The sequence below is a fragment of the Nestor notabilis genome, unplaced genomic scaffold (genome assembly GCF_000696875.1).
Source record: "Nestor notabilis isolate BGI_N333 unplaced genomic scaffold, ASM69687v1 scaffold18627, whole genome shotgun sequence".
Classification (NCBI taxonomy): Eukaryota; Metazoa; Chordata; class Aves; order Psittaciformes; family Psittacidae; genus Nestor; species Nestor notabilis.
In genome coordinates, this window is record NW_009937140.1 from 17,248 (window position 1) to 44,415 (window position 27,168).

Genomic DNA, 27,168 nt, shown 5'->3' on the forward strand with positions numbered 1-27,168 from the left:
TCACACTTTAGTCAGCATTGCACAAACATCTGTTTGATGCAGTAACATGGAAACCAAGCTCCCTCATGCACAAGGTGCCAGTTTGTTTTGGTCGTGGTAACTACTATAACTCTTCAGAAAGTTTATTCTGCTCTTACCATCTTAACTTATAACTCAGTGTTCTATTAGCTTGTTTCATGCAGCTTGTGTTGACTTACAGCCTGGGGATTTTGTTTTGCCTGCTGCTTGTTTTTAATTATGTTAGTCTTGTATCTAGAAGATGCTTTTGCTCTGTGTCACGTAACTAACAGCAGTGACTTGGTGTGTTCTATGGTATGTTTGTCTAGGATTTAGTGTGTGCAAAACATACAGGTTATCAGTGTTAGTCATAACTGGTTTATTTTATTTCTGTAATTTTTTCTGGGATTGAAGAATGTCTTTAGTGTAGGCCTTACTGTTTTCTGAAACTGACCTCTGATTATGTGGTACCTGTGCCATTCTTTTGCAGTGTAAACAATTAGCTTGACTGCAGTGAAACTGAGTCACTTCTGTGTTTCTCTAAGCCAGCTGAAAGAAACTGCAGGTGAAATAAAAATACATAATTAAATGGCTCTATGCCTACTTTTATTCATAGGTATCATCATCTATGAATAGCTGAAAAGAAAATGGCAGTAAAGGACCATTATTTACTAGAAAGATCGTTTGTGGGAGAAAATAACCATTTATTCTTAGAACATCAGTTTGGAAATCTGCTTAACAAAGACTGTCCGCAAAAAAAGACAGAAGCTAACTCCAAAAGGTTAGATACCTGTCTCAGGAATTTGTGGAAGACATAGGTAACCACAAAGTCCTCTGCAGCATCCTTCAGGCTTTCGTGGAATGTTGTCCGCTCAACTTGAGCGCCAAGTGCTGCAACTGATGCGGAAGGTAGCAGAGCTACTGACAGCAGAGTCATGTTGGAGGGAACACAAAGTACGGGTTCTTTGCTGGTCCTTTCCAGCAACTCTAATCATAAAAGATTGGTCCCATCCATTGCTTTAGTGTTTGCAGCTCTCAACACAAAAGAAAACCAAAATCCTTTTATATTTCTCTAGCTTTAATTTTTATTTTTGTGAGGTTTTTTCCTTCCTGCATCCTTAATTTCACTACAAAAATCAAGGTAGAATTCTGGTCTTATTCAAGGTTCCAGCAACGTGGCTGACATTTCAGATTTGTATCCTTAAGGATTCTTGCATGGAAATTAACAAAATATGATTGTTCTTTTTAACAGCTCCTTCAGGATTCATTTCAGCACAGAGCTATTGAATAGACTGTACTGCTTGTATTGCACTGAAAGTGTGTTCTTAGAACTGCCATAAAATCTGTGAGCTATACAGAACTGGCCTTACATTTTCCTTTGCCAGGTGAATGTAGTAGGCAGTGTTCAGAAATAGCAACATATTCTCATGTGTATTTTAATGTAAAACTGTGACAGTTACATTTAATAAACATTTTACTAAAATGAGACTATTGCAACACATCTTCCAATCAAGATACATAATATACTAAATAAACCAAAGTGTTCCTGTTGGTATGATGACAGGAAATAAAGTGAACGTGTGCCTCAAGACAAGGTAGTACCTCCCAATGTCAAGTCTCGTGCCTTTCACGAGAAAATAAACCAGTGTGTCATTATTGACTGTTGTCTGTCTTATTCACTTCCTGGCTAATTAGGAACATGGGGTGCTGTGAGGGCTGAAAAAAGTAGTTGGTGTTCTTCTGCCTAGAGCAAACTACAGTTTTGAACCAAAGAGCTTCTGATAGTATTCTTAGTTAGTGTTCTTTCTTATGCTGCTGTTAACCTGAGAGGGAAGAAAAAGGGCATGGTGATTGTTGTTTAATTAAAAACAAACAAACCCCTCAAAGAACAACAAGAACCACCAATAATAAAAAAAACCCCAACCTGAAAACCAGACCAAAACCACTGACTCCGGAAGCCCTATAAGGAAAACCAGTTAAAAGGAGGCATGAATTATGAAAGTTGATGGTATGAATTAAAGTCTGTGAAGAATGCCAGATACCATGTAGAAAATGGTCAAACACATTGGGAAGTATTTTCCTTAGCCTTGAAGGAAATACTATTCTGTTAAACTCAGTTTACAAACATCTTGTTCCTGTTTCAACAGTACTGTTTAGTGTTTCAGATTTTGGCTGTTGGTTTGCTGCTGTGAACTTTCTTTGTATGTCTTTATGTGAAAAAATTACTTAAATGTTTAGGAATGGTCTGACTTCTGCTATCTTAAGTATATTTTGGAGTATAGTAACTAAGCTGTTTAGTAAAAGATGTATTCATTGTTTCACAGACTACCTAGAAGGTATGTCTAAATTTGTTTGTTTAAATTATACTAAGAGAAATATTTCTTAATACCCTTCTTCTGTATAGGGGAAAGCTAAAACTCTTGCATGGTTGTAGCAGGCAGTTATTTGGTTAAGAGCGCTGCTTTCTTCCTATTATGGAAAATAGTGAGCTGCTTTTAACAGGAGGTGTGGGTCTGTCATGTAAACATAAGGAGAGCTTCACTACCAGCTCTGTGTAGTACACAGATCACCAAGGGGACAAAACTGCACTGGCTGTTGAAGGAATATAGTTCGTACTCACTGTAATGCAGCAGCTGCTCCAGTATAGTACAAAAGAACACTGCGAATCTGCATTTGTTAATCTGCATACGCAGGGCTGGCAATCTGCCCTCATTTGTCAGCAAAGAGCACCCTCTCATCACAGTGGATACGTCATAACATTAAAATCTTTGTTCTTAAGAACTGTGGAATTGAACAACATTATGGGATTATCTTTTTTTTTCCTGAAGTTGAATGAACAAAATTTTGTAAGGTCTACACAGTATGTCTAGTCTTTGTTTGACACTTAGGGAAATGCAGTAAATAGCAGTGCACTTGAGTCATTTATATGAAGTGGTAGTTTTTATATGAGCTAGTAGGAAATTTTTATTACCTGGCAGAAATATATCTCCTAATAACCCAAAGCAAAATGCAATAGAATTGGTCCTACGTAAATAAAACATTTTGAGACTTGTATTAAAACATAATCTGGCAACTTGTTAAACTATTCGAGTTATAAATTGGCTGTTTAACAAATTGGTTGTCAACTATAAAAGTGGACGATTATTAGCTTTCCCCAACCATCAGAAAGCCATTAGGAAGAGTATTCCCCAATATAAAACATTGCTTTGCTTTCCTGTACCATGAATATAAGACTAGTGGATAAATAGCAAAGTCTATGTCAGGAAGATCTCCTACAACTTCATATTTATATTTTATTTTTTTTTTTTAGTAAATTGCGAAAAGCTATCTTTATGATAACTTATATAATCATCTAGCAATAGCTAGAGATCCAGATCAGTCAGTTGTCAAGACTGGTGACATGTCTCAAATTTAAATGGCAAGAGCTCTTTATAGGCTGTAAGTTGGATGTTTGGAACACAATTTAGAACACCTAACAGTCAATGGTTATGAAATAAGTATATACAATGTGAAGTGTGTATTGAAATTTCTTTAAACTGGTTTGATAAAGAAGTGACAGGTTAAAACTGAATCGCTGGGAATTGGGGGCAGTGAAGGCTCTCTTTTGTCGTATCAACAGTCAGAAGAACCCTACCATCTCCTTTTTCTAAAATACTTTCTGCAGTATCAGCCCTTTATTTTGTGTTCTGTCTACTATGAACATTAACAGGTTTATTCCCTTCCTTTTTGCAGCAGCCTTTGATGTGTGGGCGGGTAATTTCTCTCTCACACTTGTTTTCCCAAACTTTATTTTCATTCCAAATGTTCTCCGTTTGGTGCCAATGTGTCTTGACAGGTTTTGCTGAACGCTGGACCTAGAATTCCAGCTGAGCCTTGTCAAGGCCTGTAGGGCACAATGGGTACTGGAGCATTTTTTAGCACACTAGCATCTGCAGTTGACAGACACCTGTACGTGAGCTGGCTTTGCTGTGACAGCATGGCATTCGCTGTTTGCTCACATGCAGGTGGTTATACTCTCTGATGTCAGACAGTGTCGCCTGATCAGTGATTTACTTACTTGTTCTCCACCCTGCTGCAGAAGGATAATACAGACTTGTTTCTGACAAATTTTTTCATATTTGAAATTGAATATACCATATATTGGTGACACGTGCTTTGGTGGAAAATACTCTGTGCTTGCTTCCTCTTTTTAAGGGCACACTGTGAAGGAATAAGCATTTGTCAGAGTTGTTGATTACATAGAAAGAATCCTGTAAATCTGTGTGGTATATTTCTGTAGTATGGTTTTGCGAAGGCAGCCAACTTTTGTAAGGAGCTTGATTCACTTTTTAGCATTGGGTTACATTAACACCTTTGCTCTGTGCAAAACCAAAATAAAAGTAAAATGGAATACGGGACTACGTGGGGTTAGAGCTCACAATTTTGAACAGGTTTTACTCTTTTTCTCTTTTTTTTTTTTTCTCTTCCCCTCCCCTTCTTAAGTCCCCCCATCCCAGAAGTAAAACAGACCTGTCTCCTGATATTTAGAAGTTCCCTGTAAAGACATGTTTGTGTATGTTAGCTAAAAAAAAATGAAAAATGGTGTGACTACCCATAGAAAAACTGCAAGTAAATGTAATTTGGTGTATCCTTCTGTCAGGGAAGCCTCATCGTCTCAGTGTTGCTGAATTCGTTATGGTAAAGTGTATCTAATAGGTCAGTACCTGCAAAGAAATAGATTATTCAAATTCTTGCTTTTTTTTTTTGTTTTGGTTTTTTTTTTTTTTTTTTTTTTTTTTTTTTTTGGTCAGTAACAGGAATAAATAGAGAGAAGATTTAAAATAGTATGGTAACAATGTAGTTGTTGAAGAAATATGTATAGACACTAGCAAAGAATTGCTAGAGAGAAGAAAATTCTGATGCTGGAAGTCCTTCCCAATTAATTTACTTGCTGAACTTGCTATCAGTTTTAGGGTAATAATTAGACAATAATGGCATCAGTCAAATTATTCCAGTGTCTTCTAAGGTACTTACTTCTTAAGAGTGTCCCCAGGTACTCTCTAGTACTTTTTTTTTTTTTTCTTTATTGCTAGTTAGCATCCCGAATTGTTTTTTCTCTAAGTCAGCATATGTGTATGCCTAAAAATTCTTATTTTTTCAGGTCAAAGCTGTGGGGGGAAAATCACAAACCTGCTGAAGTACTGTGTACTCTCAACCACAAGACGAAACAAAAAGATTAAAGTAATACCTATATGCCTCTAGGCACTGAGGGATAATTTCTCTGGTGTTCTCTGAACATAGGGAAACTGAGAACTTATGTCACAGGCTACATGTGGCGTGGTATTATTGGCTTGTGCTGATTGTGGAGGAGGGAGAAGGATAATGCAGCCTTGCTTGTTCTAACAAGATCTCATGTCTTAATGACTTAAACACAATTATGCTCCTATCGTACATATGGCTGTAGTGTGAATTATTTTAGGTTACTTAAACAACTTTAAACCTTTCCTCTACTAGAGAAGATAATACCTTTCTGATTACTATAGCTTGCATTTTTTAATTTTTTTCAAGTAAGGTGGTTCCATTTCCATGTGCCTTATTTGCTTCTCTTCTTACCCTCCCAAATTTAGAGGGAGAACTCATCCCTCTGCTCCTCTGATTCATCATCTTCCTTAGCTATGTTACCCATACATTTTGCATTCTCTTTAAACCTGATCAGCAATGAGTTGGGTTTTTTTTCCAGGTCACTGGTAAAAATAGTAAGAAATGTCAAGCTGCTGCACCACAGGGATGAGTTTTCTTGGAAATATTCATTGGTGATTCTGTGCTCAGAGTTGAATTTTCAGCTTAGTTGACCAGATTATAAATAAGTTTAATTATTTATAATTAAAAATTCTATTTAAAATTCTATTTAATCAGAATGTATTAGTATCATGTGAAATGCCTTGCACTCATAATGACAGTCTTAAACTTTTCAGTTACATTTATAAGTGAATTGAAAAAATGTCTTATGTTCTATAAATTGATGTTTTAATTAGTATTATCTTTATAGTCATCTTTTTTGTATATATATCAAGGTGCTTATTGCCTTTGAAATTATTTTGTACGAGATGAGAAGAAGGGTGTGTGGCCTTAATTTTTTGTGTTCTGTTGAATTTAAAAAAAAAATTCATTGTTTCATTTCTTCTAGTCTTTTGGAATGCTCCCAGTGTTCTTAGTTACGGAAAGAGTAGCTCAATATGCATAGTGAGCTTGTCTTTAAATCCTTTTGTGATTTTAAAAATATAGTATTTTTTCTTTATTTGCTCTAGACTCTGAAGATGTAGGTTATGCATGAAATTGGCAGGCTTACAGATAATCCAAAGGCTATCAATAATTAATATATGTTTTAGAAGACTGAATTAGAACTCCCTTGAAAAAAGTGGAAGATACTAGTAACAACTTGCAGGTCACTGTACTCGTAATGGAAGCAAGGTGTTTCTCTGTAGGCTGTTATTTTCATCCTTAAGCACAATGAGTGTCCTCAGTCATCAAAGAACTGAGCTAGTAGCTATCTTTTTAAGGCTGAAACCTTGGACAGCAACACAAAAGCCTCCCAGTACTTACTGTCACTTAGAAGGTGCTACATTCACTGGGGTGATAACTGCATGTCTCTTCTGCCAGTTACATTGCTTTTTCCTGCACAAAGCTCTTGATTCATAGTTACTTTTAGATAATATTCATCTTGGCTACCATCTTGATGACTAAATTACAGTTGAAATCATGCAAGACTATTTTCATATTTTTTCTAAGTATATGATTTTTTTATCATAATGTTGCTTTTGTTGTCTTACCCAAACTGTAGCCTTCTAGAATTTTTTTTTCTTGTGAGTTATTTTATCTGGAACAATATCAGTCTTTCAGTATAACCACTGAGTAAATTTGCCTTTAAGTTTTCCTGAAGGCATGCACTGCTGATTTCTTGTTCTCTGCATTGCTTCTGTACCTTTCCCAACCCCTCTTTGAAAAGAACTTTAAAAGATTACCTGATTTTGCAAGTCTAATCCTAGTCAAATGGTATTTTGGTTTTCTTTTGTTCCACTTATGGATGGCCTATATCTGTCTTCTGCTGGTTATTTATTTTACAAATTCTCTCTTGTACAAACTTAGTGTAGATCTATTTATCTTATCTATTGGAGATATCCACTGCACTAGAGGTAAGTGAGCCAAATTCACTCCTTTGGCAAAGAAAAGGCTGAAGTGCAGACCAAACAGCCATAGACTCTCATGAGCTTCATTCCTGAGCCAGTGCATATTGAGGGTAGTTCAAGGCAGCTCTCCAGATCTGGGCTGGTCTTGGGAGGCTTGAAGGAAAATGGGAGAGATCAAAGGGCTTGGGATGGGAACTGGATTTTTGGGGAAATTTAGAGTGATGGCTGGGTGGGAGAGGAAGTGAAGTTACTGAGACTGGAACACACAGTCCATCAGTCCACAAAGCTTCATTGTCACAGAGCAACTTCACTTCTTTCCACTTTCTTCCTTTTTGTTACCAAAAGATAACCAGAGCCAAGTGCTTGGAGCTTCTTCCTGAAAGTGCTTCAGTTATATTATCTAAAGGGCATTATCAATCTGTGACAACCCCAATAAAGCAGAGACCTCCAGATCTATGTGTAGGCATGGTGTGATAAAACCTATTGCCAGGAATATCTTTTTCCAGAAGGATGACAATTTTTTTCTCTCCCACAGCATAACTCCCACCTCTACTCCTCTGCTTCTTGCAATGGCATCAGCGTACATGGTACTTTACCGATTTAAAATAATACGTTGCTAATGTGTTGGCAACTAGACATGCCATTATCTCTTACCTTATTGTCATAATTTCTGGGGGCAAAATAATGGATTTTGATTAAAACAGGAAAATACTAAAAAGAAGTATGGATTATTATAATTGAACTTTCTAAATTTTATTACTTAATGTTAGTCTAGTAATACATTAAACTGATACCAGTTACTAGTATTACACCAAGATCAAATGGAATTCAGTCACAAAATGTTTAAGCAAAGGTTAACTTTGCGAAGTAACAAGATGAAAATGAAGTCTACAGCTCAGGGAAAGGCATTCCCTTGAGAAGTGTTGGGCTGATGTGCACTATGTGTGTTGGGGGAGAAAACCTTTTCTTCATTCTTAGTTTTTAAACGGCAAAGTACAGGACCTACAGAACGATGAAATTGCTTTTCTTTACAAATTTAGCAGTAATGTACCTTCAGGACTTTCTTTCACTGCGCTGGTAGCAGGTCTGTATGGAGGAAGATTGACTGGAAGTCTTCTATGAACAGAAAAACTGACAATGACAAATGGGAATGTTTGTCAAGAGTGTTAGAGGCTTTGAAAGAATTTAATCTTGAAGTATTGCTTGAGTGTGAGGAATAAAAAAAACTTGAAGTGGGGAGTGAATTGTTGGTTTGGTTTTGGCTTTTGTTTCACTAAATACTGTCTGAAGCCTACAAATATGATAAATACTGTCTCAAGGTGTAGGTTTTCCAGAAGAAAAGATAATGTTATGTAAATCTATATTAAAGTACTAGAAAATATAAGTGAATGTGTATCCCAGATTTTATCTATGACCTGAAATAGATATTACCAAACTTCTCAAATAAGATCTAATAAAAAAAACTAATTTAAAAATAACAGAATTGTACTTTGATGTTTTAATGTGACAAATACATTAACAATTCTACAAAGCTGTACAGTACACCTAGACTTTAAAACTGCTACTTAATTTTCAGTTGAAAAGGCTGAATGCTTTTATGCAGATAGGATTTACTAAAACAACATACCAGGTTGTTTTATGAACTTTTGCAGTTTTATTCCAGCTGAATGGAGCAAGTTTTAGTTAGCATTTAAAATGTGTTTACAAATACTGTGACTACATGCTAATCGCTGTTTTCTACAGTGTTTTTAGCAGAAGAAATTTCAACAAGCTTTATCTACAATTCTTGCATGTTGAAGCTGTTCTTCCTGTTTGATACCTACCCCACAATTCATTTGTTTTCTCTTCTTTTTATGCCAAACTGACATTTTTCTTTGAAAGACCTATTTCACCCTAAGGTGAATTTATCTACAATCCATTTAAATTTAATACCATGTATACTTAATACAAAAGAATACTGTCCAGTCAGCTTACTCTCTGGCTTTTGTCTCAGTCTCAGGGTGTGAGCTGTGTGACTCAGGAAGGGTTTCTTATCAAGGTGGTGATAATACTGAGAATGTGATAGATGCTACTCGATAATAATTAGTGATTTGCCAAGTATTTTAAGTAGGTTTCTCTTTGTTTTAGAATTTTTCAGAGGGTTATAGTTTTATAACAGCATTGAAATGACTGTTACCCAGTGTAATGGGGGGAGGAAAGCAGAAAAAGTGACTTAGGCATTTAACTGGAATTTCTGTTGCTGACTACTTTCATATATATTTCAATGTATAGAGGGAAGGTGAGATTTTTAGGTGTGAGTTAGGAGTATAATTGTTTGTATAACTACTTTAGCTTGTCGGAGCCATCTGAGTGGAAGTTGATTTTATTCCTGTAATTTTAAACATGAGGTTTTGTTATTAATTGTTTAACTTGCTTTTAACTTCAAGTCCAGTATTCAGTCTCAAAGGTTAACTTTGATACTTACTGCTGTGAAAAAGCATGTCACAGTAGACTCAGTTATATATTTACCACAACCAGTTTTGCAATCTTATTACATATTTCAGATGCCTCTTTGCAAAGATGCAATTAGCTGCATTTGCAAACAGTTTGAACCTGGTTAAGTATTGAAAGCTAAATGATATTTTGAGGTGAAATTTGAAAAGTTGGTACGTCCGTTGTTTTCCCCTGGATTAGATTGTTTTAAATTTCAATATGCAGTAGATAGTGTAGGTAAGGTAGGGATGATTACTATTTCAGTGAAAATGTTTATTATAATATTCAAATACAGAATGCAATCTGGAGACTGAGAAAACTGTGATTTGTCCTATATATAATTTTTATTTATTTTTGTGAAAGAATTGTCTTTATCTCATCAAGCAGCATATTTTACCATCATTATATGCAGTATATTTGAAAATACAAATACATTCACTACTAATCTTGGCAGCACATTCATGATCAGTGATTGTGAGAGAGTTTTTATTATTTAAATAGTTTTATCCATTGTCTTGTTGAAATACCAGAGTGTAACAAGTTTTCATATCGCACCCAGGTACCTGTGGAATGAAAAGGTCCTGAGTTCATAAACAGCTGAACAAGACTTGTTAGGCATATGTCTAGAAAAATAAACAACTGCTGTTTGTAATGATTGATTACTCTGTAAAAATAATTTGGTTTTAATATAGACACCAGTATCTGTAAAAACTAAATTGAGAATATTATTTCTATAACTTACTGTGCACAAAAAAAGTAAAAAAACTTAGGGGCAATACCAAATACTGGAAAGCTGGGAAAGCCGGAATGACATTTGCATTGGTGGTCCTGAGACCCTGGCAAAAGCGTGATGTTGATTTCATCCTGTGATTCTGTTAGTCCCTAAATATGACAATGTGTCTCATTCACATCCCAAAGGGATAATGATAATGCTGTCTGAATGAGTGATTCATTCTTGTTTTTTAAAGCCTGTTGTAACATTATTTTCTGTGTGCATTCAAAGCTACTCTGACATCTTATTCCTATGGATATATTTCTGTGTGTGTAAAAGTGTATATATGAACAAATATAAGTATCATTGGGCTGAATCTGCAAGTAAGGAAATAAAACATTGTGAATACAAAGAGCATTAGTTTTTAGTTCACTTAGCATTAGATAGCACTTGTAACACATTAATACTGGCTTCTGTTGACTTTTTGTTGTGGCTGCAACGTGAGGTGTCGCTACTTCTATGACAGACATGGCCATCTGAAGGCAAACATCCAGGAGTTAAAGATCACAAAATGACTGAACATAGGAGTGCAGCTGTGAGCTGTCTGTCAGGGGGCTCCTGAGGAAGTCATGAATTTATTTTCTTTTTCCTTACCCTCCCATCATACAACAATGAAGACCAATAAAAGCAAGATCTGAAATCCTTTTGCATGAAATGAGATGAGCACGCACTTAGTCTATCATCAGAACTTGTAGGCACAGTGTGAATCTATACTATTTGATGTAATTCAATAACTGGTGGAGTAGTAGGCTGTCATATGCCATGTACATCATTTAATAGATGAGAAGCATCTGCAGATTGTCTTTTGCATACCTTTAGTGGTGAAACTTAAGGAATCTTGGATTTTATATCAGCTTCGGATTACTAAGTCTTAGTGACTGCGTGCTTCCTTTCCTAGGGCAAATACCTATTTTTTCCAGTCCATGTCCCCATCCTACGCTGTAACATCCTTTTTGCTTTTGTTCGAAACCCAAAGAGTTAAGATAAAGACAGCATTAAAAATAACCTCTATGTTCTGCTGTTGGTATACCTAGAATTGCCCAAAGAATTTGTAATTTATGTGAATAGACTCCAGGTATAGTCAGTTAGAGATTAATTCAAAAGTCACTGTAAAGATCGTGTTAAGGAATGATAGAAATATATTAAGTAGAATCTAAGTAAAAAGTTTGAAGAATCACTATTATCGTGTCTTTTCTTTGTTTTGAATCATTTGATAGATAAGTCAAAGCTGTCTGGTAGATCAGTATGGTCCAGTTGGCTGCCAGCCAGCCTGCAGCCTTCTCTCCAGTGGACATGGGAAACTGGTATCTGAACAGCAAGCTCTGTTCAAAGTGCTTCCTGCCACAGCTGTGAAGTCCCGGCACGCAGCCTGATTTGCTGCTCTCCAGCCTGGGTGAAGGATGGAGCTGGAAGCATATTTCCTGTTGTGTGACTGCATATCCTGGGATGGTACAAGGAAGTTGCAAATGATAAAGCACAAAGAAGAAAGGAGTGAGGGATATTAATGTTCCTCTTGTCTGCACTGGCCGTTCAGGTGAACCTCTCTGTAACTGCTCATTGCAAGTGCAAAACTGATTTTTGTTTTGTCTATTTTTTTGAATGAGTAACTTGAATTCAACAGCTACTTTCTTATCTGCAAAAGGCACAATCAAAATGAAGTGATTTGGATTTGATACTTCATTTTGAAGTACCTGAACTATACAGCAAGTGTTACACCGTATGCTTTTTGATGGCCCATATTTATTTTGCACCCAGGTGCAAAGAGGAGGAATGGGAAGAATGCCAAACACAGCAGAAGGCATGTGTACTAATGTGAATGTTCTTATCAGCTCATTTTAATTGAGTTTATCTTGTAGTTTTCCTTGCAGCAATATGAAAATTTGAAATTGTCTTTATGAAATTAATACTTAAAGTGATACTACAGGTGCATGTGTGATTGGTCTCTGTCAATAATTATAAGTTTGTGAAATAGTTATTCAGTCATTCGAGATCTCTCACTTCTGTACCTGTTCCTTTGATTTGTTGCAGGATAATAAAATAATGCTTTAATTATATCTTCTGTAGCTGCATTTAATACACTAGGTACACATTACTGGAAACTTAAAATGTCACAATGCCCTCTGTTTAGAGAGAAACCATGCATACATTCTCTTGTAGGCTTGGCATTCATGTAACCTATGTTGTTTCTTGGGGCTCTGTATTGCCTCTTTGCCTTGCTTGCTCTGTGTGCATATATATCCAACACATAACTTGGAAAAGACTTATTATGGTAGTTCTTAAGTAATATGTCTCAAAATGGCACCTATTCTGTGTTTGAGGATGAATACAGTGAGCTGTATGTCCGTGTTAATAATGATTTGAAAAATAATTACAAATCATGGGTTTAGTTTTAATGCAGGTTACGTTTATTAAAATCTATAAAATCTGCTGTTTGAATGCTTTGGCAGGTTTTGATTATGCCTTGATGTATAGAGTGGAAAGTTGATAAGTTATCAACAGTAACAGTGTCTACTTCAAGAAGGCATTTGCAAAAGAAATTCAATGTAGAAAGAAAGTGAAAAAGAAAGTAGATACTGTTAAGAATTTAGGGAAAAATCCTGTGCCAAAGAGGTAGCTACTATACATGATAGTTCACTTTGTAATCTATCTCCAGTAACACAGAACATAAAACTGATAACACTGCAAAATGTCGTAATTCAGGTGGAAAGTACCTAAGAGAATAGCAATTATAATGAGTACCCTTTATAATCTGGAGCAGCAAAGTGATGAGGTGAAAAAGTAAATTGAGAAGTGTTCTGCAGAGTAACATCATCTGTTTTCTTATTTTGCTTGGAATGAATAGCAACTAAAATAAATATCAGGGTAATTTTAACACTTTCTTGTGCTGTTTTCTGTAATTTCGATTACCATGAAAATGCTGCAAATGATAATTGCACCAAAGGACTGATCAGCATTAAAATCTGTATCACTTGGCATACAAGTGGGTGGGTTTATATTACTTAATGGCTATAACATTAATTTTTGCGAGCATTGGAAAAGGATAAGAAATAAGTATATAAAAATTGTCACTGTGTGTAATAGAGTAAAATATTAAGAAGAAACCAACTGGGCAGCCACAGTTCAACTTACCATTATACCTCCTATCTTCAGAATAGTTAACATTATTAAGCAATCTCCAAATTGTATGAACTGTGTTCTAAAGCATGCTTTAAAATATTGAAGAGTTTTAATTTTTAATGCAGATTAAGTTCTTTTGCCCAGTCTTTCGTATCTATAGTGTGTACTGTAAGAATTTTCTTTGCTAAAATTGCTTCCTGATTTAGATTTATCATATGTTTTGGATGATCACGTAGGCACTGTGATGTATACTGCCTGTTAGCTGTGACCAGTAAATGTGCTGTGATATTTCTTTCTTAGTGAGGGTTACATACCAGCTTTTCTAATAGTGTCCATGCCATCTTGTCATCGCTCAATATTGATTTTTACTTTTTTAAATACTACAAATTGACCTGCCTGTGCAGACAGCCAGCTGTTTAGGTTTGATAAATGGTCTTTTGGGTATTTAGGTAACGTAAGTTACAGATGCTGCCTTCAATTCTGATGTAACATACTTGAAGCCAGTGATTTTAAATTGGTTGCTAAAATGTCCAGTAATTTGCCTCACACACAGTTCATAGAAGTTTCTCAGTAATTGTCCTACGCCATTTAAGGATTATGGGATTAGTGTTTGGATGCTTGAAAAGAAAGAACAGATGTCAGTCAATTTATAATTTTAATGAGAACAAGGGAGGGGGGAGAGAGGGGAAAAAAAACAAGCCACAAACAGACTTAAAACACAGAGCAAAACAAGGCATTAAGAAACATCAGGAAACAACAATTGCTACTTTATTTAGTCCCATCAAAAAACCCATCAATTAAGTTCTTGAAGCAGTACCTTTCCACAGATTTTGGCATGGCTTGATATCATTCCTCTGCAGTCCTTAGTATTCACACCACCGTATTCTGCAACTCTTCCAAAAAATCCTGTTTGTGGTTCCTATAAATGTTCAACACCCAAACTGCCTGGCAGAGAGTTTTGCTCAGTGGTTGTACCCTACTGACTGGCAAAACAGTGTAGCTAATCAATGAAACACGCTACACCCCTACCTGTCATTTGAATGGGGTCTGTTCTGACCCTTCCGTGGCAATATGTGTCACTGCTGATAGGACTTAATGTTTACAGTAGGTGGTCTCCAAATCTGTCCTTAAGACAGATATAAAATACTTTCCTGTTCCTTTCCTCCCTTCATTTCCCCTCCTCTTGCCAGTTAACAAGGTGATTTAATACTTGAGGTTCATATATGGAGGTCATGCCTTTTGCTAAAGCAAAGGTTTCATGGTTATGCAAAGGGGTTGTGTGGTTTCTGGACATCATGCGTTGACCTATCTTGTGCTTGTAGCAGAGGTTTCAAATAATACTCCCTTGTTCATGGGAGCACAGCAAATACTTACATTCTAGTAATCACCATAGTAAGTCATTGAAATATATTACATTGAAAACAGAATGTAGAAGTTAAGCATTTTTCATCTTTCTTGGTTTTTTTTCTGTTCAGCTGTTTTCTCTGTTTTGTTGCATTTATCACTGTGCCCTCTTTACTCAGCTTGGCTAAGCTGGGGAGAAAAGGAGGAGTGATATTTTGCCAAAGAAAAACAGTTGTTTATTACAATGTGAATAGGTTATTGCTGCAACTGATTTTACTGTTTTGAGAGCTATTAATCATGCAACACCTCCTGGAATAACATTATGAAACAAAAAGGCATGAGGAATGAGAACATGATTGTCTGGTTTATTTTTTTAATCCTTAAATAGACTTACAAACTGGCAGTTACTTCATTACCAAAGGGAGGTGGAAGAAAGACTTTTCCACTTCATTTTTATGCCGTAAAATGTACCAGTTTACAAATGAAAACCATCATCATTTTACCTTGGTTGCCAATTAACTGAGAAGTAGTCTCTAGTTCACAATAGTCTCCAGTTCTACCTTAGTTCTTTGGAAAAGAACCTTCTAGTCTTGCTGTAGGCCACAAGCTAGTTACCCTTTTCATTTTCAAACAGAAAGTTGTCTTGGGAAGAATGTACTTCCTGAAGATGGTACCATATCTGTAACTATTTTTCATGCCTTTACCAAAGTAATTTTTAAAAAAAGCTTTAGTTACTATTTCACTGACCTTCCCATTTTTGTGAAAAGCTGATGGAAGGACAATCCATTGCCTTACTAGTAGGCTGCTTAAATTCCAGATTATTTTCAAAGTAGATTGATGGTTAACAACAGAAGCCTGTATTGAAGGTATCCCGCCCTCAGCACAACCTTTTCCTGTCTACCCATCTGCTTCTGTTGATCTGCAGTGGTTCCTTAGGCAGACATAGCCTGTATGACCCTATGCTTAGCAGAAGCTTCAAGTGATGGGAGCTACAGCCAGATATCCTGCAGAAATCTGCAGCAGTGGATGAAGTTAACATCCAAGGCTGCAAGTAATCTATTAAAAAGGATTATTGGTAGAGCAGAATGATCTCTGTGACAGTGCGCAGATTGCATTTGCTTTATAAGCTACATATAAAATAATTGTTACAGTAAAATAATTGTTCTATGCGTGTGTGTGCATATATATATGTCTTTCTCTGAAGAAGTCCTACCTTACTTCAGAGGTTTGAGATATGTTCAAAGCTTGGCTTTTAGTCCAGAATAACCGAACAAGTGGAAGGGCTTTTGAATATCTGAATATATATCAAAATGACCATAATGCACTTCTGCTATAACATCACTGTGGACCATGTCCTCATGTCCTTGTTTAGCAGACACTGTTGTGGCTGGCCTGTCACAATCCTTTAATAAGGAGACAAAAAAAATGTTGGTCAGCTGTCTAATTTAGTTATGCTGTTAGTTAGCAGCTTGTCACTTACAAGGTTTTACTACAATAGCAGCCATAGAGAAACAGGTTTCCTGTTAAGAGTATAATTTTCTGTGTCTGTTTTAATTTCTTTATACTGCTGATAGAGTTAATTTAAGTAAGAAACTGGGAAATTTTAACCTTGGCTGTTATTTTATAAGAAAATGGTTGATGAGGTCAATTTCCCTCTTATGTCTTGTTCTGCTGTGTTAGTCTATAAATGTGATACTCCTTCAAACCTTTGAGGAAAAGGTCAAATAACTCTTATTCTTAACGTAATTGCCATTACAGTAATGAGTGTGATGACTTTATTTCTCTGCCTTTTTTATGGTTAATAAAGAAACAAAGAAATTACGAGGAGCTTGTTCCTATGCAAATGCAGGAAGATTTCATATTGTGTCTTCATATAAAAATTGAAGCTTGTTTTCTTCTATTTGAAGGTAGCATGTTGGAATGACCAGGCATCATATTTTGAGTTTTCGAGCCAGTGTTCTCTAGATCAGCAAAGAGAGCTAAGTCTAAGAAAGATTCTTATGTTTCTGTCCTAAAAATAGATACTTGACATGTGACTGAATGAAGTTGTCCCTAAGTCTGGGATGTTTCCAAGTCAGAGGTATTAGCTTCAACATCCTTTTTTTGTTTGTATTTTATCTAAGATGCTAATAGATACATTTCCCCAACACGATAAAAATACGAATTTGTACCAAGAAGGGTGGTCACCTCTCAAACAAAGATGTGTTTTGCAACAAACCCCCAAATCTCTTGTATATAATTACAAGTTGTTCTTAAAATGCCTTCCCTGCGTAATTTAAGTCTGTATTTCCAGTATTGTGTCTTGGCAAGAGTCTCGCATGAGTTCCATCTGGGAGGCACATTTCCTGAGGAAACTGGGTAAAATGTAGGAATTAAAATCTTATCCTGGAAGATCAGTCCCAGAACTGTGCAGATGCAGCCATCTCACCATAATGTTAGTAATACAACGTTAAAAAATAACACTTAAGGGTACATAGAAAAGCAGAAGGAAAATTATAAGCAGCCTGTTCTGATGAAAATGTAGGAACGTTTTATACTGGCTCTTCATGTAAAAATTCATGCTTGTTTCCCCCTTTTGGAAGATAGCATCCTGTTTGGTTTCAGTTTCTCATGCAGTTGTGCAGCAGCTTAGGCTTTATATGATAAACTGAATTGTGTTGGATTAAAGTCTGCATCTTTTTACACTTCTACTGAAGGTGTTCTGCATTTATACTATACCAGAGGACCATGGCAGTGTTCAGCTGGGCTTTAGATGAGTTGTAGGGTTTTTAGAAACAATCCTGGAATTCAGTTGATGTCCATAATTTGTCCCTACTTGATCCTTTTGTGGTATGAGAAATAAGGGAAACACAACTATCTTCATCTCTTTGCTTGTAGGAAAGCAGTGTTCTGAGTTTAACTTTATTCAAAAAAACCAAAACACCTCAATACAAATATAGTGATACTGAGATCTCAGTATTTGAAGTAAATTAGAGCTATAGAGTCTTTCTTTACATTTTAGTTTAAACATGTATTTACCATGAGGCTGGGATTTTGTACTAATACCAGCTAACTCAAACATGATGGAAGACATTAGGTAATTGCCCAGAGTGGTTGTAGAATTTCTGATGTTTCAAGAACTGGAGAAGTCCTTGAAACCTGAGCTAGTTGGACCTGCTTTGGGAAGGGGTTTGGTGTAAGTTTTTCTAAGTTTCTAAGTTCTTTCTTTCAGATTTATGATCTGAAAGCAATTGCTAGAAAATAACAACTTGTTATATTCTGTCTCAAACTGAGACTCATCTTTCATTGCAATGAATAATCAACCTTCCAATCTCTGTTGTGTCAAATGTAGAAACTTGAACAAACCAGTATATTTTACTATTAGTACTATTGTACTAACTAAGGCATCCTTTTTCTCTTTCTCGTTAGTACTCTCTGCAGAAGAGCTCATTACTAGAACTTAGCTCATAAGAACCCTAGGCCCCTGGCAGTAGGAGATGTGTTAAATGTTAATAATTATGTAAAATATCATCTTCTGTATTACTTTAGGCAAAATCTCATAAATTATTGTAATATCAAGTTGATGGCATGACTTCCACCAGATTATCCTTTTACATTAATCTTTTAACTTTATAAGGACTCTGAGATAAAGTGTGAGAGTAGGTAAAACAGAAACATAGACTAGTCAGAAAACATGTTTTATCAGTTACCTGGGAAAAAAGCTGCCATTCAAAAATGGCCATCAATATTTAACTTTGAAGAGGAATAACTGTTTTATGTTGCAGAGTTTCAAAACTAGTCTGCTTTGACAATATACTGAGCAGTGGCTCTGAGTGGCTATGTCAGTGGGACTTGTAGCATTCTGTGGCACAGTGCCAGGCTAAGTCATGCACTGAAGAAGACATGTCTCTGTTTCCTCCTCCACTCTCATCTCTATGAATTAATACCCAGCCCTACATATATTTTTATTTTGGGACCTCAGCCTCTTTTCTTTCTCTCCCTTTCAAACTTCCTTTGTTATGTACTTATAGCACATCCCTCAAACCTGAACTCTTCTGTGGCAACTCTGCTTGTCTGGTCACTGCTCCTGCATCTCCATGAGGAAGTGGTAGTTCTGCACCACTCCTAAGGCTGTGTTCCTGCAGCAGATGTTTTGAGAAGAACAGGCTTGGATACTTCCTGGTGGTAACTGCCTCTGCAGGTATTTTATCTGAGCTGCCAGAGAATTTAAACCACTGCTTTCAATGTCATTACTATGCAGGTATGAGTGAGTCAGGAAGAAGGAACTATTTTTTATTTATATATGGATATACTTAGTTTATAAATGGAACCTTGTTTCTCTTTTTCCCCACTCTTGTATTCTTCAAAGATTGGTGGAGATTGTAGTGACAGAAGAAATTCAGATGGTATTTTATATATCTAATGCTTGTTGTTGGTTTAAATGTCCAAGATCAGTGCCACAGTGCACATATGTAATGGAATAGAATTTTTTATCACAGATTTGTGTTTCTGGTTTATCTGGACAGGATTTGACAGTGTGACCTGAGAAAATCCTTAATTATCTGCAAAAACAAAATACTCTGGGAAGTTTGAGGCCGGTGCTACTTATTCATCTGTACGTGTGTAACTATCTTGGTATCAGTTATCCTTCATGCATTTCTCATTTTACTTTAACCAATCCACTGCAAATGTTTTATGTTTGAACATGTAATACTTGGCATAAAGGCACTGAAGTGCCTTCATGGTCTTTGCTATTAATTAGGCACTTGCTTCTTCCAGTACATACGATGCAGACAACTTCTGGAGTAATTAAATACATTTAAAAAGGGGAAAAAAAAATCCCAAGTAGGTAGTGTGAAACTATAAAATATGTCAAAATGAAAATGATGTGAATAGCACCATTTGCTGGTTTTTGATTCCCATGCAAGCCATGCTGATATTTTGTATCATTATGGCCTGGAGTGGGGCAAAGTCTTGCTTGGTTAAGTGATTCAGAAAGAATCCGGGAATCTCTGTTATGTATTTAGTTAGGATTGAGCTAATAGATCAAATTACTAAATTCCCTGACAAGCATAATGAAGAAACCTTAGGTAGAAGAATTTAGAAGTGCTGTCAAAATGCTTAGCTCAGCAAGTATCTGTCCTTAACAAATCCTTTTTTTTTTTTTCTTTTAGGAATTAATTACATTTCCCATGTCAGATGTTTGTAGTCAGTCAAATAATGATATTTTATATATATTTATATAATTACTTACTAAATTTTAGAAGTTAACCAGTTACAGAAGGCTATAATAAATATTAAAGGTAAAAACCTTGCAGAACCTGCTATATGTTCAACATGACTCAGTAATGCCCGTTCTTGCTGAACAAGCATCTTATCAGAGTCAAGCACTTGTTCTTCATGAAAATACAGCAAGGAGGTAATACGACATGATCATTCCTTTGCAGGACAAGAATAACTAGACAACTGAGGTTATTTTAGAATTGTGCAAGACAGTACTCTGTGAGGCTAGAGAAGAACTGGGTCTGAAAATCATCACACAAGGTGGAACTAACTACTTCAGACTGCTCCATTTTGTTGATCAAAATCTTTTAAAACTGTTGTTTCCTTTGTAGTATCAGAATTGTCTTCATTTTACTATAAGAATGTTGGTGAAATGAAACAGTAGCTTTGAAGCTTGTAATAGTCACCTATTGGCTCTGCTCTTTAATTCCTTCCTTACCTCCTGTGGAATCAGGCCTTGGCCTGTGCTTTCCCTGAGCTGGATTTCTGCAATTTTCCACTCTTGGTTGAGATTTGGAATTTTAGTCTCGTTATGAGACTTGAATTATCTAAGGGAGGGTCTTTGGGAAACGGTGCCTGGGGACTAAAGCTACTCAGCCTCCTTAAACTGCATTGTCATGCATGTTTAATCCCTTCCTTGCCTGTTGTTCCTGTCTTATTTTGCATATCAGCACTCTGCTTTTACTTGCCTTTTCTCCTTAAGGATGTGTCCTGTAATGGTTATTCCATGTGAGCTGCGCCTTCTAGCAATTATAAATTCAGTGACTGTTTTAGTGGCGGTGATCTCTGTCTTTAATTATTGTATTCTTTTTCTGGCTTTGTTTCTTTCTAGTTATCTTTGCTCTGTCTTGATAACAATCTGTGATAATAATCATACAAGGAAATGGCACGTTAATTTAAGAACTAGCATATACTGGCAGAACATTATGGGAATTTCAGTTTTAATTTAAGAAGTGTTACTTGAAGTTAGCATTAACAGATCAATTATTGTTAGGAACATTCAACATATTTGTAATCTTAGTGCTTACTTTTATATAGTATCTGCAGACTAAGTTTCATCAAGCCTGTCAAATTTAATCTGTACTTTACTGTTAACTCGAAGTAACTGTTTCATGTTACTGTTTCCAACTGTACTGTGAGAAGTATCTGGACACGAAATCTCTGTTTTCAGCAGGTAGAAACAGTTGGTTACATGCAAAACCATTGATACAAAGGTGATATAAATATTCACCAAGCTAATTATAGAGAGCTCATCTCTCTTTGCTCAAGTGCCTGATCTAGTGTAGGCAAAATCTTCAGGGAATTTAGCTAGAAATATATGTGCTTACTGTGCAAGTGAGAACTAGTGTGAAGGTGCTTTTATTTTTATTTTTATTTTTTTTTCAATATGGCCAAATTCCGTCATAGAACTCTTGAAAAAAAAAAATACTGAAACATGACTAACTTCAGTAAGAACAGAAATGCACGTTTATGTATTCCATCAAAGCCATGTTCTGTCAAAGATCAAATCTTTCCAAAGCATAGTGAAATTGTGGAACTTTTTCTTTCAGTTAAAGACTCAAGAGTCACTTACTTATTTCAGCATGAGAATAACAATTATATCCTCTGTTTTCTTTCTGCCCCTTTCTTCAAGTACCATAGTGGGAAATGGTATTGTCTATGATTTTCCTAAAGGGGCAGGTCAAAAGAGAATTCCTGTCTTGAATATTGTTTAATGGAATATGAGAAATATCCTTAATAGTAATAGGTAATAATATAAGAGCTGCCTATAATATGTAGTATTTATCCATATGTGTTTGAGTGTACAGTATCACATACACCTTTTGCTTGGTACTTCTTAATGAAGTTGTTTGCAGTCCTTCAAGGGAGATGGAGCAACCTCTGTAATCAAGAATTAGGCAGACAGATCAGCAATCGTGCTCAGAATAATTTTTCTTCTACAGTTCAGTAAGCAGCTTAAATGCTGTGTAACCTACATTAAAGGACAGAAACTAACTAGTAATTACATGAGATTGTAAAGATTAGTAAATTAAAACCCTTGTGTTCTGTTCAGGGTGTAACTGGGAAAGACAAAACCATGCTTGTGTCTAGGAAATAAAGTACCTCTAAAAATCCAGCATGTGGTATTTTATTTCTTTTATATTTTGTGGTGTGCCATGTAAGACTTTAGTGCTTTGCACCATTGCAGTGTACTGATCAAAGAATGAAAAGATTTCCTTTTAATTGGATTAAACCAAATCTCTGCATAACAGCTTCGTGATAAAACAGTGTATTACTTCCTGTGCTGTTGACTACTACTGTGTTGAGCTCGATTTTCTTTTCCTAAGATATTTCTCTAATGGGCTGTATCCTATTCTGTGTAACTTAATATGTTACTGATTTTTTTATTATTATTATTTCTCTAAAAAACCCATATATTTTCAAAATCATGCATCCTTATTCAAATGTGCCTTGCTGCAGTTCTGGGTGTGGGAGGTGTGTGACAGCATGAAATCCTGCCTTGAGATTTTTTATGCTGCATATCAGAATGCTGACATCTTGGAGGAAATAGCAGCATTTAGGGTACCGTCTTGGTACCAGTCATCAGCAGCTCTGGGGGAGATCCTGCAGGCACTGACTTACAGACCTGTCCAAAGAAAGAAAACGTTGCTGAGCAGCTGATCCTAGTTTCTGCCCAGCTCAGAACAGTAAAGGAAAGGTTGCTTCCTAATGACATTATTCAGTCAGAACTGTGGATCCAACTAGTAAAAGTGACCTCTCCCTCCTGCTTTTTTAGCTGTACCTAAAATATGCTGTTCAATGAGAGATGTACCAAAAAATAGGACCTGTATGTACTATTTACTGCTGATAAACCCCTGTATCTGGAAGAGTAGGATGCTATTTTTGTAGTGCAGTTTTTAATTTAGTCTGCCTTGTTGAGCTTAGTGAATTAAAAGATGTAAAAGAATGGAGCTTATCTGACTCTTTGCAGAACAGTTGGAAGAAACCCAACAGAGTTGTTTGTGGAATTAAATGGTTTTCTCTTTTGTATTGTACCTCCTTAAAAAAAAAAAGCAAAACCACAACTACTTTTTAAGTATAAGTTATCCTGTGCTTATTTGGTTGCTTGCTATTTTCTAGGGGAGAAATCCATAGGTGTTAATAGTTTTTAATTTTTTTAGTATTAAATAACTTATAAACTAAAGTTGGGGGGGGGATTCTAACTGAAAAATAGCAGGTTTGCAGTTTGTTTCTCAGGATGATAGATGCAGGTGGACTCAGATTCTTCTTTTTATTACTATTTTTAAAAAATCTCCTTTTGAACATCCTGCCTGGTTTATAAAGAAAACAATTGAGTCACTTTCAAGACTCTGAAGGTGCTTGCATTTGATAGCTTATATAAAATAAAGATTTGTGACATGGATCTAGTCAGTGTGCTAGAAGTTTATTGCACTTGGTTTTGATAGTACAGAGTATTATCCAAGGTCATCCCTTTCATTCTTCCTTTGGCTTGCTTAAGTAGTTTGCAGTTCATTAATAGTTTGCTAGAAACATTGAAAATATGACTCAGACAACTAGTTGGAAATACTTTAATGTTCTTAATGTGTTTATAATGTATTGAGTGGGTTGCAGTTATAGCAACACTTCAGTGGCCTTCTCCGTTGTCAATCCACAATATCATATGCACGATCAAAAGTGACAGAGAACCGATCCAACATGGGAGGTGAAGGCTACTAAATTCCCTCTAGGAGCATTGCCAGTGATTGCTTTTGGCCAGGCTTAGAGCACAGGCACAGTAGCCAGTGACCTAGTAGCAGATCAACAGCTGGGGAAGAAGATTCTGCTTCTAAACGTGCGTGATGCTTCCTTGGGTGTCAGACCTCAACTGTGTCCACGCAGCAGGCAGTCCAAGTGGCGGGTCTGTATCAGCACAGGTAACTCTTAGCGCACCTCTAGCAGTAGCGCTGCATATGACACCACTCTTATGTCTGACTGGAAAACACTACCCCCTCTTAAAAAGCAAATCCAGCATTTTCTTGCTATTTTAGTATCTCCATTTTCTGTGGAGGTTCTGGAAATGGCACAGTACTTTAACCCAGCTGCCATTCAGACTAGGCAACAAAGATAAAGCAATGAAAGACCATTAGAGCAATGACCCCCGGCATGGCAGCGGCAATCTAAGTCTTCCCATCTTCCTTCTTATTTCATACTTCCTAATCTACCCTTCTGCAATCTGATCTGGAAACTCCTGTAGAACTGCATGGATTTGTATGGCTGACCCAGGCTCTGCAATCCCTCACAACGTTTTAAGACTTTACTAGCAGTAAATGTGATACTCTTATCTGAATTCTTTCTGTGCACTGCATTGCTGGGCCAACAAAAGAGTGAGTTACTCTTTTATATCTGTATGTAGAACTGTATTTCACACTGGGGTGCAGGTTCCTCTGGAGGCTGGTCATGGGCAATACTGTGTCTTTTCCTCCTTAAATACCTTGGGTGGCAAGAATCCAGCTCCCTCCCTTTCTTTCATTTGCACATAAGAGCTCATATCAGTAGTTGTCTGCTGAAGGTCTGTAAATAAATTCATAAGGCAGATAAATCTGGTGAAAAGAGGTTATTTTGAATAAGCCAGTCATCGATTGGCAGGAGCGAAGAGGCACAGACCAGTTCTGCTACTTGTGCTAGGAGCATGGATGGAGTGTGTGGCAGATGGGGCACTCGGGTCACATCCAGAGTCTGAAGAGAATGAGCTTATCCCAGGATGTTTGGCTATCAGGAAGAGTTTTATGGATGTCTAGTAGATAAAACAAGTATAATTGTACATTTTTTTTGTCCAGTAAAGCAACTTAACTGCTATTTTTAAAAATAAAAAATAATGTGTGCTGCTGCTTGCTTCTGAGGCCAGCATCATCACTTTCATTGGTGGTACAGGCACTAAAGGCAGCACAGTGTGCATCTGTGCATCTTTTTCCTACTGGGCATTCTGGAATAAATGCTGTGCATATACTACCTTAACTATAATGATTAGATAGCGTATTACTGTGTGACTCGTGTTGTTCATTGCTCTTGCCATGGCTGTTACAGCTGCCTTGTGAGATGTTTCTATGACTATTTTTTAATAGAATTGAAGTGATGGTGTTAAGTGTTTGGGATCTTTGCATTGTGAGCTGTTTAAAGGCAGTGTTTTAAAAAATACTGTCTTTGGAAATTGTTCTGGTTCATGGGAAATGTTGCTTAATCCTTAGCTGTTGCTGTTCTTACCATGAAGCAGGAGCAAATCTCTTTAGCTGTAGGCACTGCCTCTACACACAGGCATCATTTTCTTGTTCAGTCACAAGAATCTAATGTAAATCCTAGTTGTTGTCCTCTTTGTTGTTGTGTTTTGTTGTTCTTTTGGCTTGGTTTTTTTGGGGGGATGTTTTTAATTATTACCAATGGTGAAATAGCCATTGTCTTTCAGTACATAACACCACCAGGAGAAACATACCTCCTCTTTTAACAGAAGCTATATTTTATTTATCATTGTATGTGTATTTTAAACCTACTAGTGCATACATAGCTGCATCTGCGTAAGACGATCAGTTTACTAGAAGAAAACAGTGCTTTCTAACATGTTGGGTTTTTACTGGAGACTAGTATAATTGCATCTTCTTCCTGTATTATGCCTTTAAAAACTGATAAACTTCCACCTGTTAATACAGCCTTTTCATGATGATGAAGGTTGTTTACCAGTCAGTCTCAGCTTTTATTTCCAGTACAAATAACACTGATCAAGCAGGGGCTTTTTGTTTTCGCTAAGATAACAAGTCTAAGAGATCTCTTAAGCTTGATTAAAAGTGGTGTAATGTTTAAATCACTAAAATTGCTTTTTCTTTCCATTTCCATTTCTTTGGTTTTGGTGTTAATTTTGTTGCAGAATTTATTTTTAATTTGCAGTCAGCTTTTTTTTTTTTTTATATTAATGTCCTTGTGCTTTGTATTGTGTTCTCAAATCTGTTACATATGTTCATCTTCATTTGTCTTTCATTCAAATGCTGACAACCAGATGGAAAACTAGCTGTGTTCAGAAATGATGCATAGGAAAGTGATCTTTTGATTTGCAAACAAATTAGGTAGTTTTTAATTGCTGCTTCTCTTTGTAGAGTGCTCACTTGGCCATGATCGATACTCTTATGATGGCATACACTGTAGAGATGGTCAGCGTTGAGAAAGTCATTGCATGCACTCAGCAGTATTCATCCTTCTTCCAAGCTACAGAGCTACCTTATGACATTGAAGATGCTGTCATGTACTGGATAAACAAGGTATGAGTACTGGAAAAGCAAGCTGTGATTTTCTTTGTAGTCTGTATGATTCAGTTAGAGATGAATGGGTAGGATATGTAAGTATGTAGGTATATGAAGACCATGTCTGATAGACTGTTCCTTCATCTGCTGTGTGTGGATAATAAAAAACAAGGTTTCCAGAAATAAACTAGTTACGTGAACGAATTAAGTGGGAAGTCTAAATAAAATACTGTAATATGCATTACATATGACGTCTGAGCAGCCATCATCATGTTGAGATGTCATGATGGCGGCTGCTTGAGAGTCTGTTTGGCTCTGAGAGTTGTTATCTCATTGTGTAATTTATCATGATTTAAAAGCAAGGTATTCTGTTTGTACTCGAACACATGTTGCTTGAAGCAGTCTACCTTCACTACAAAATCAAATAAAGTAACATGGATATGCTTTAATCAAATGTGATCAAACATAATAAGGGGCAGGTTAGTTTGTACAATGTAAAGCTAACAACTAGTGACCCCAGACTGTATCTGAACTGACGTTTTCCGATTTGGCTTCAGGGCTATAGTCTGAAGAATCTGTTTCATCTTTTCAGTTAAGTTGATGGTAGTGATTTAGAGATCTTTTGGAAACTTACCATTTCTACTTGTTTCTTAGAACAGACCACTGAATGAACTGTTTTGTGTCTAGGTAAATGAACATTTGAAAGACATAATGGAGCAGGAACAAAAACTAAAAGAGCATCACAGTGCAGAATCTGCAGGAGTTCAAAAGG

General features: G+C 36.3%; 1 protein-coding gene across 2 annotated transcripts in view; it reads left to right on the top strand.

The window, feature by feature from the left end:
- CAMSAP2 (calmodulin regulated spectrin-associated protein family, member 2) overlaps positions 1-27,168 on the top strand; it is an 84,845-nt gene that overhangs the window by 17,025 nt on the left and 40,652 nt on the right. For both annotated transcript variants that reach the window (XM_010018686.1, XM_010018687.1), the window contains exons 3-4: positions 26,253-26,414; positions 27,084-27,167. In XM_010018686.1, coding sequence (XP_010016988.1) covers positions 26,253-26,414; positions 27,084-27,167 — 246 coding nt within the window. The remainder of the gene's footprint in view (positions 1-26,252; positions 26,415-27,083; position 27,168) is intronic.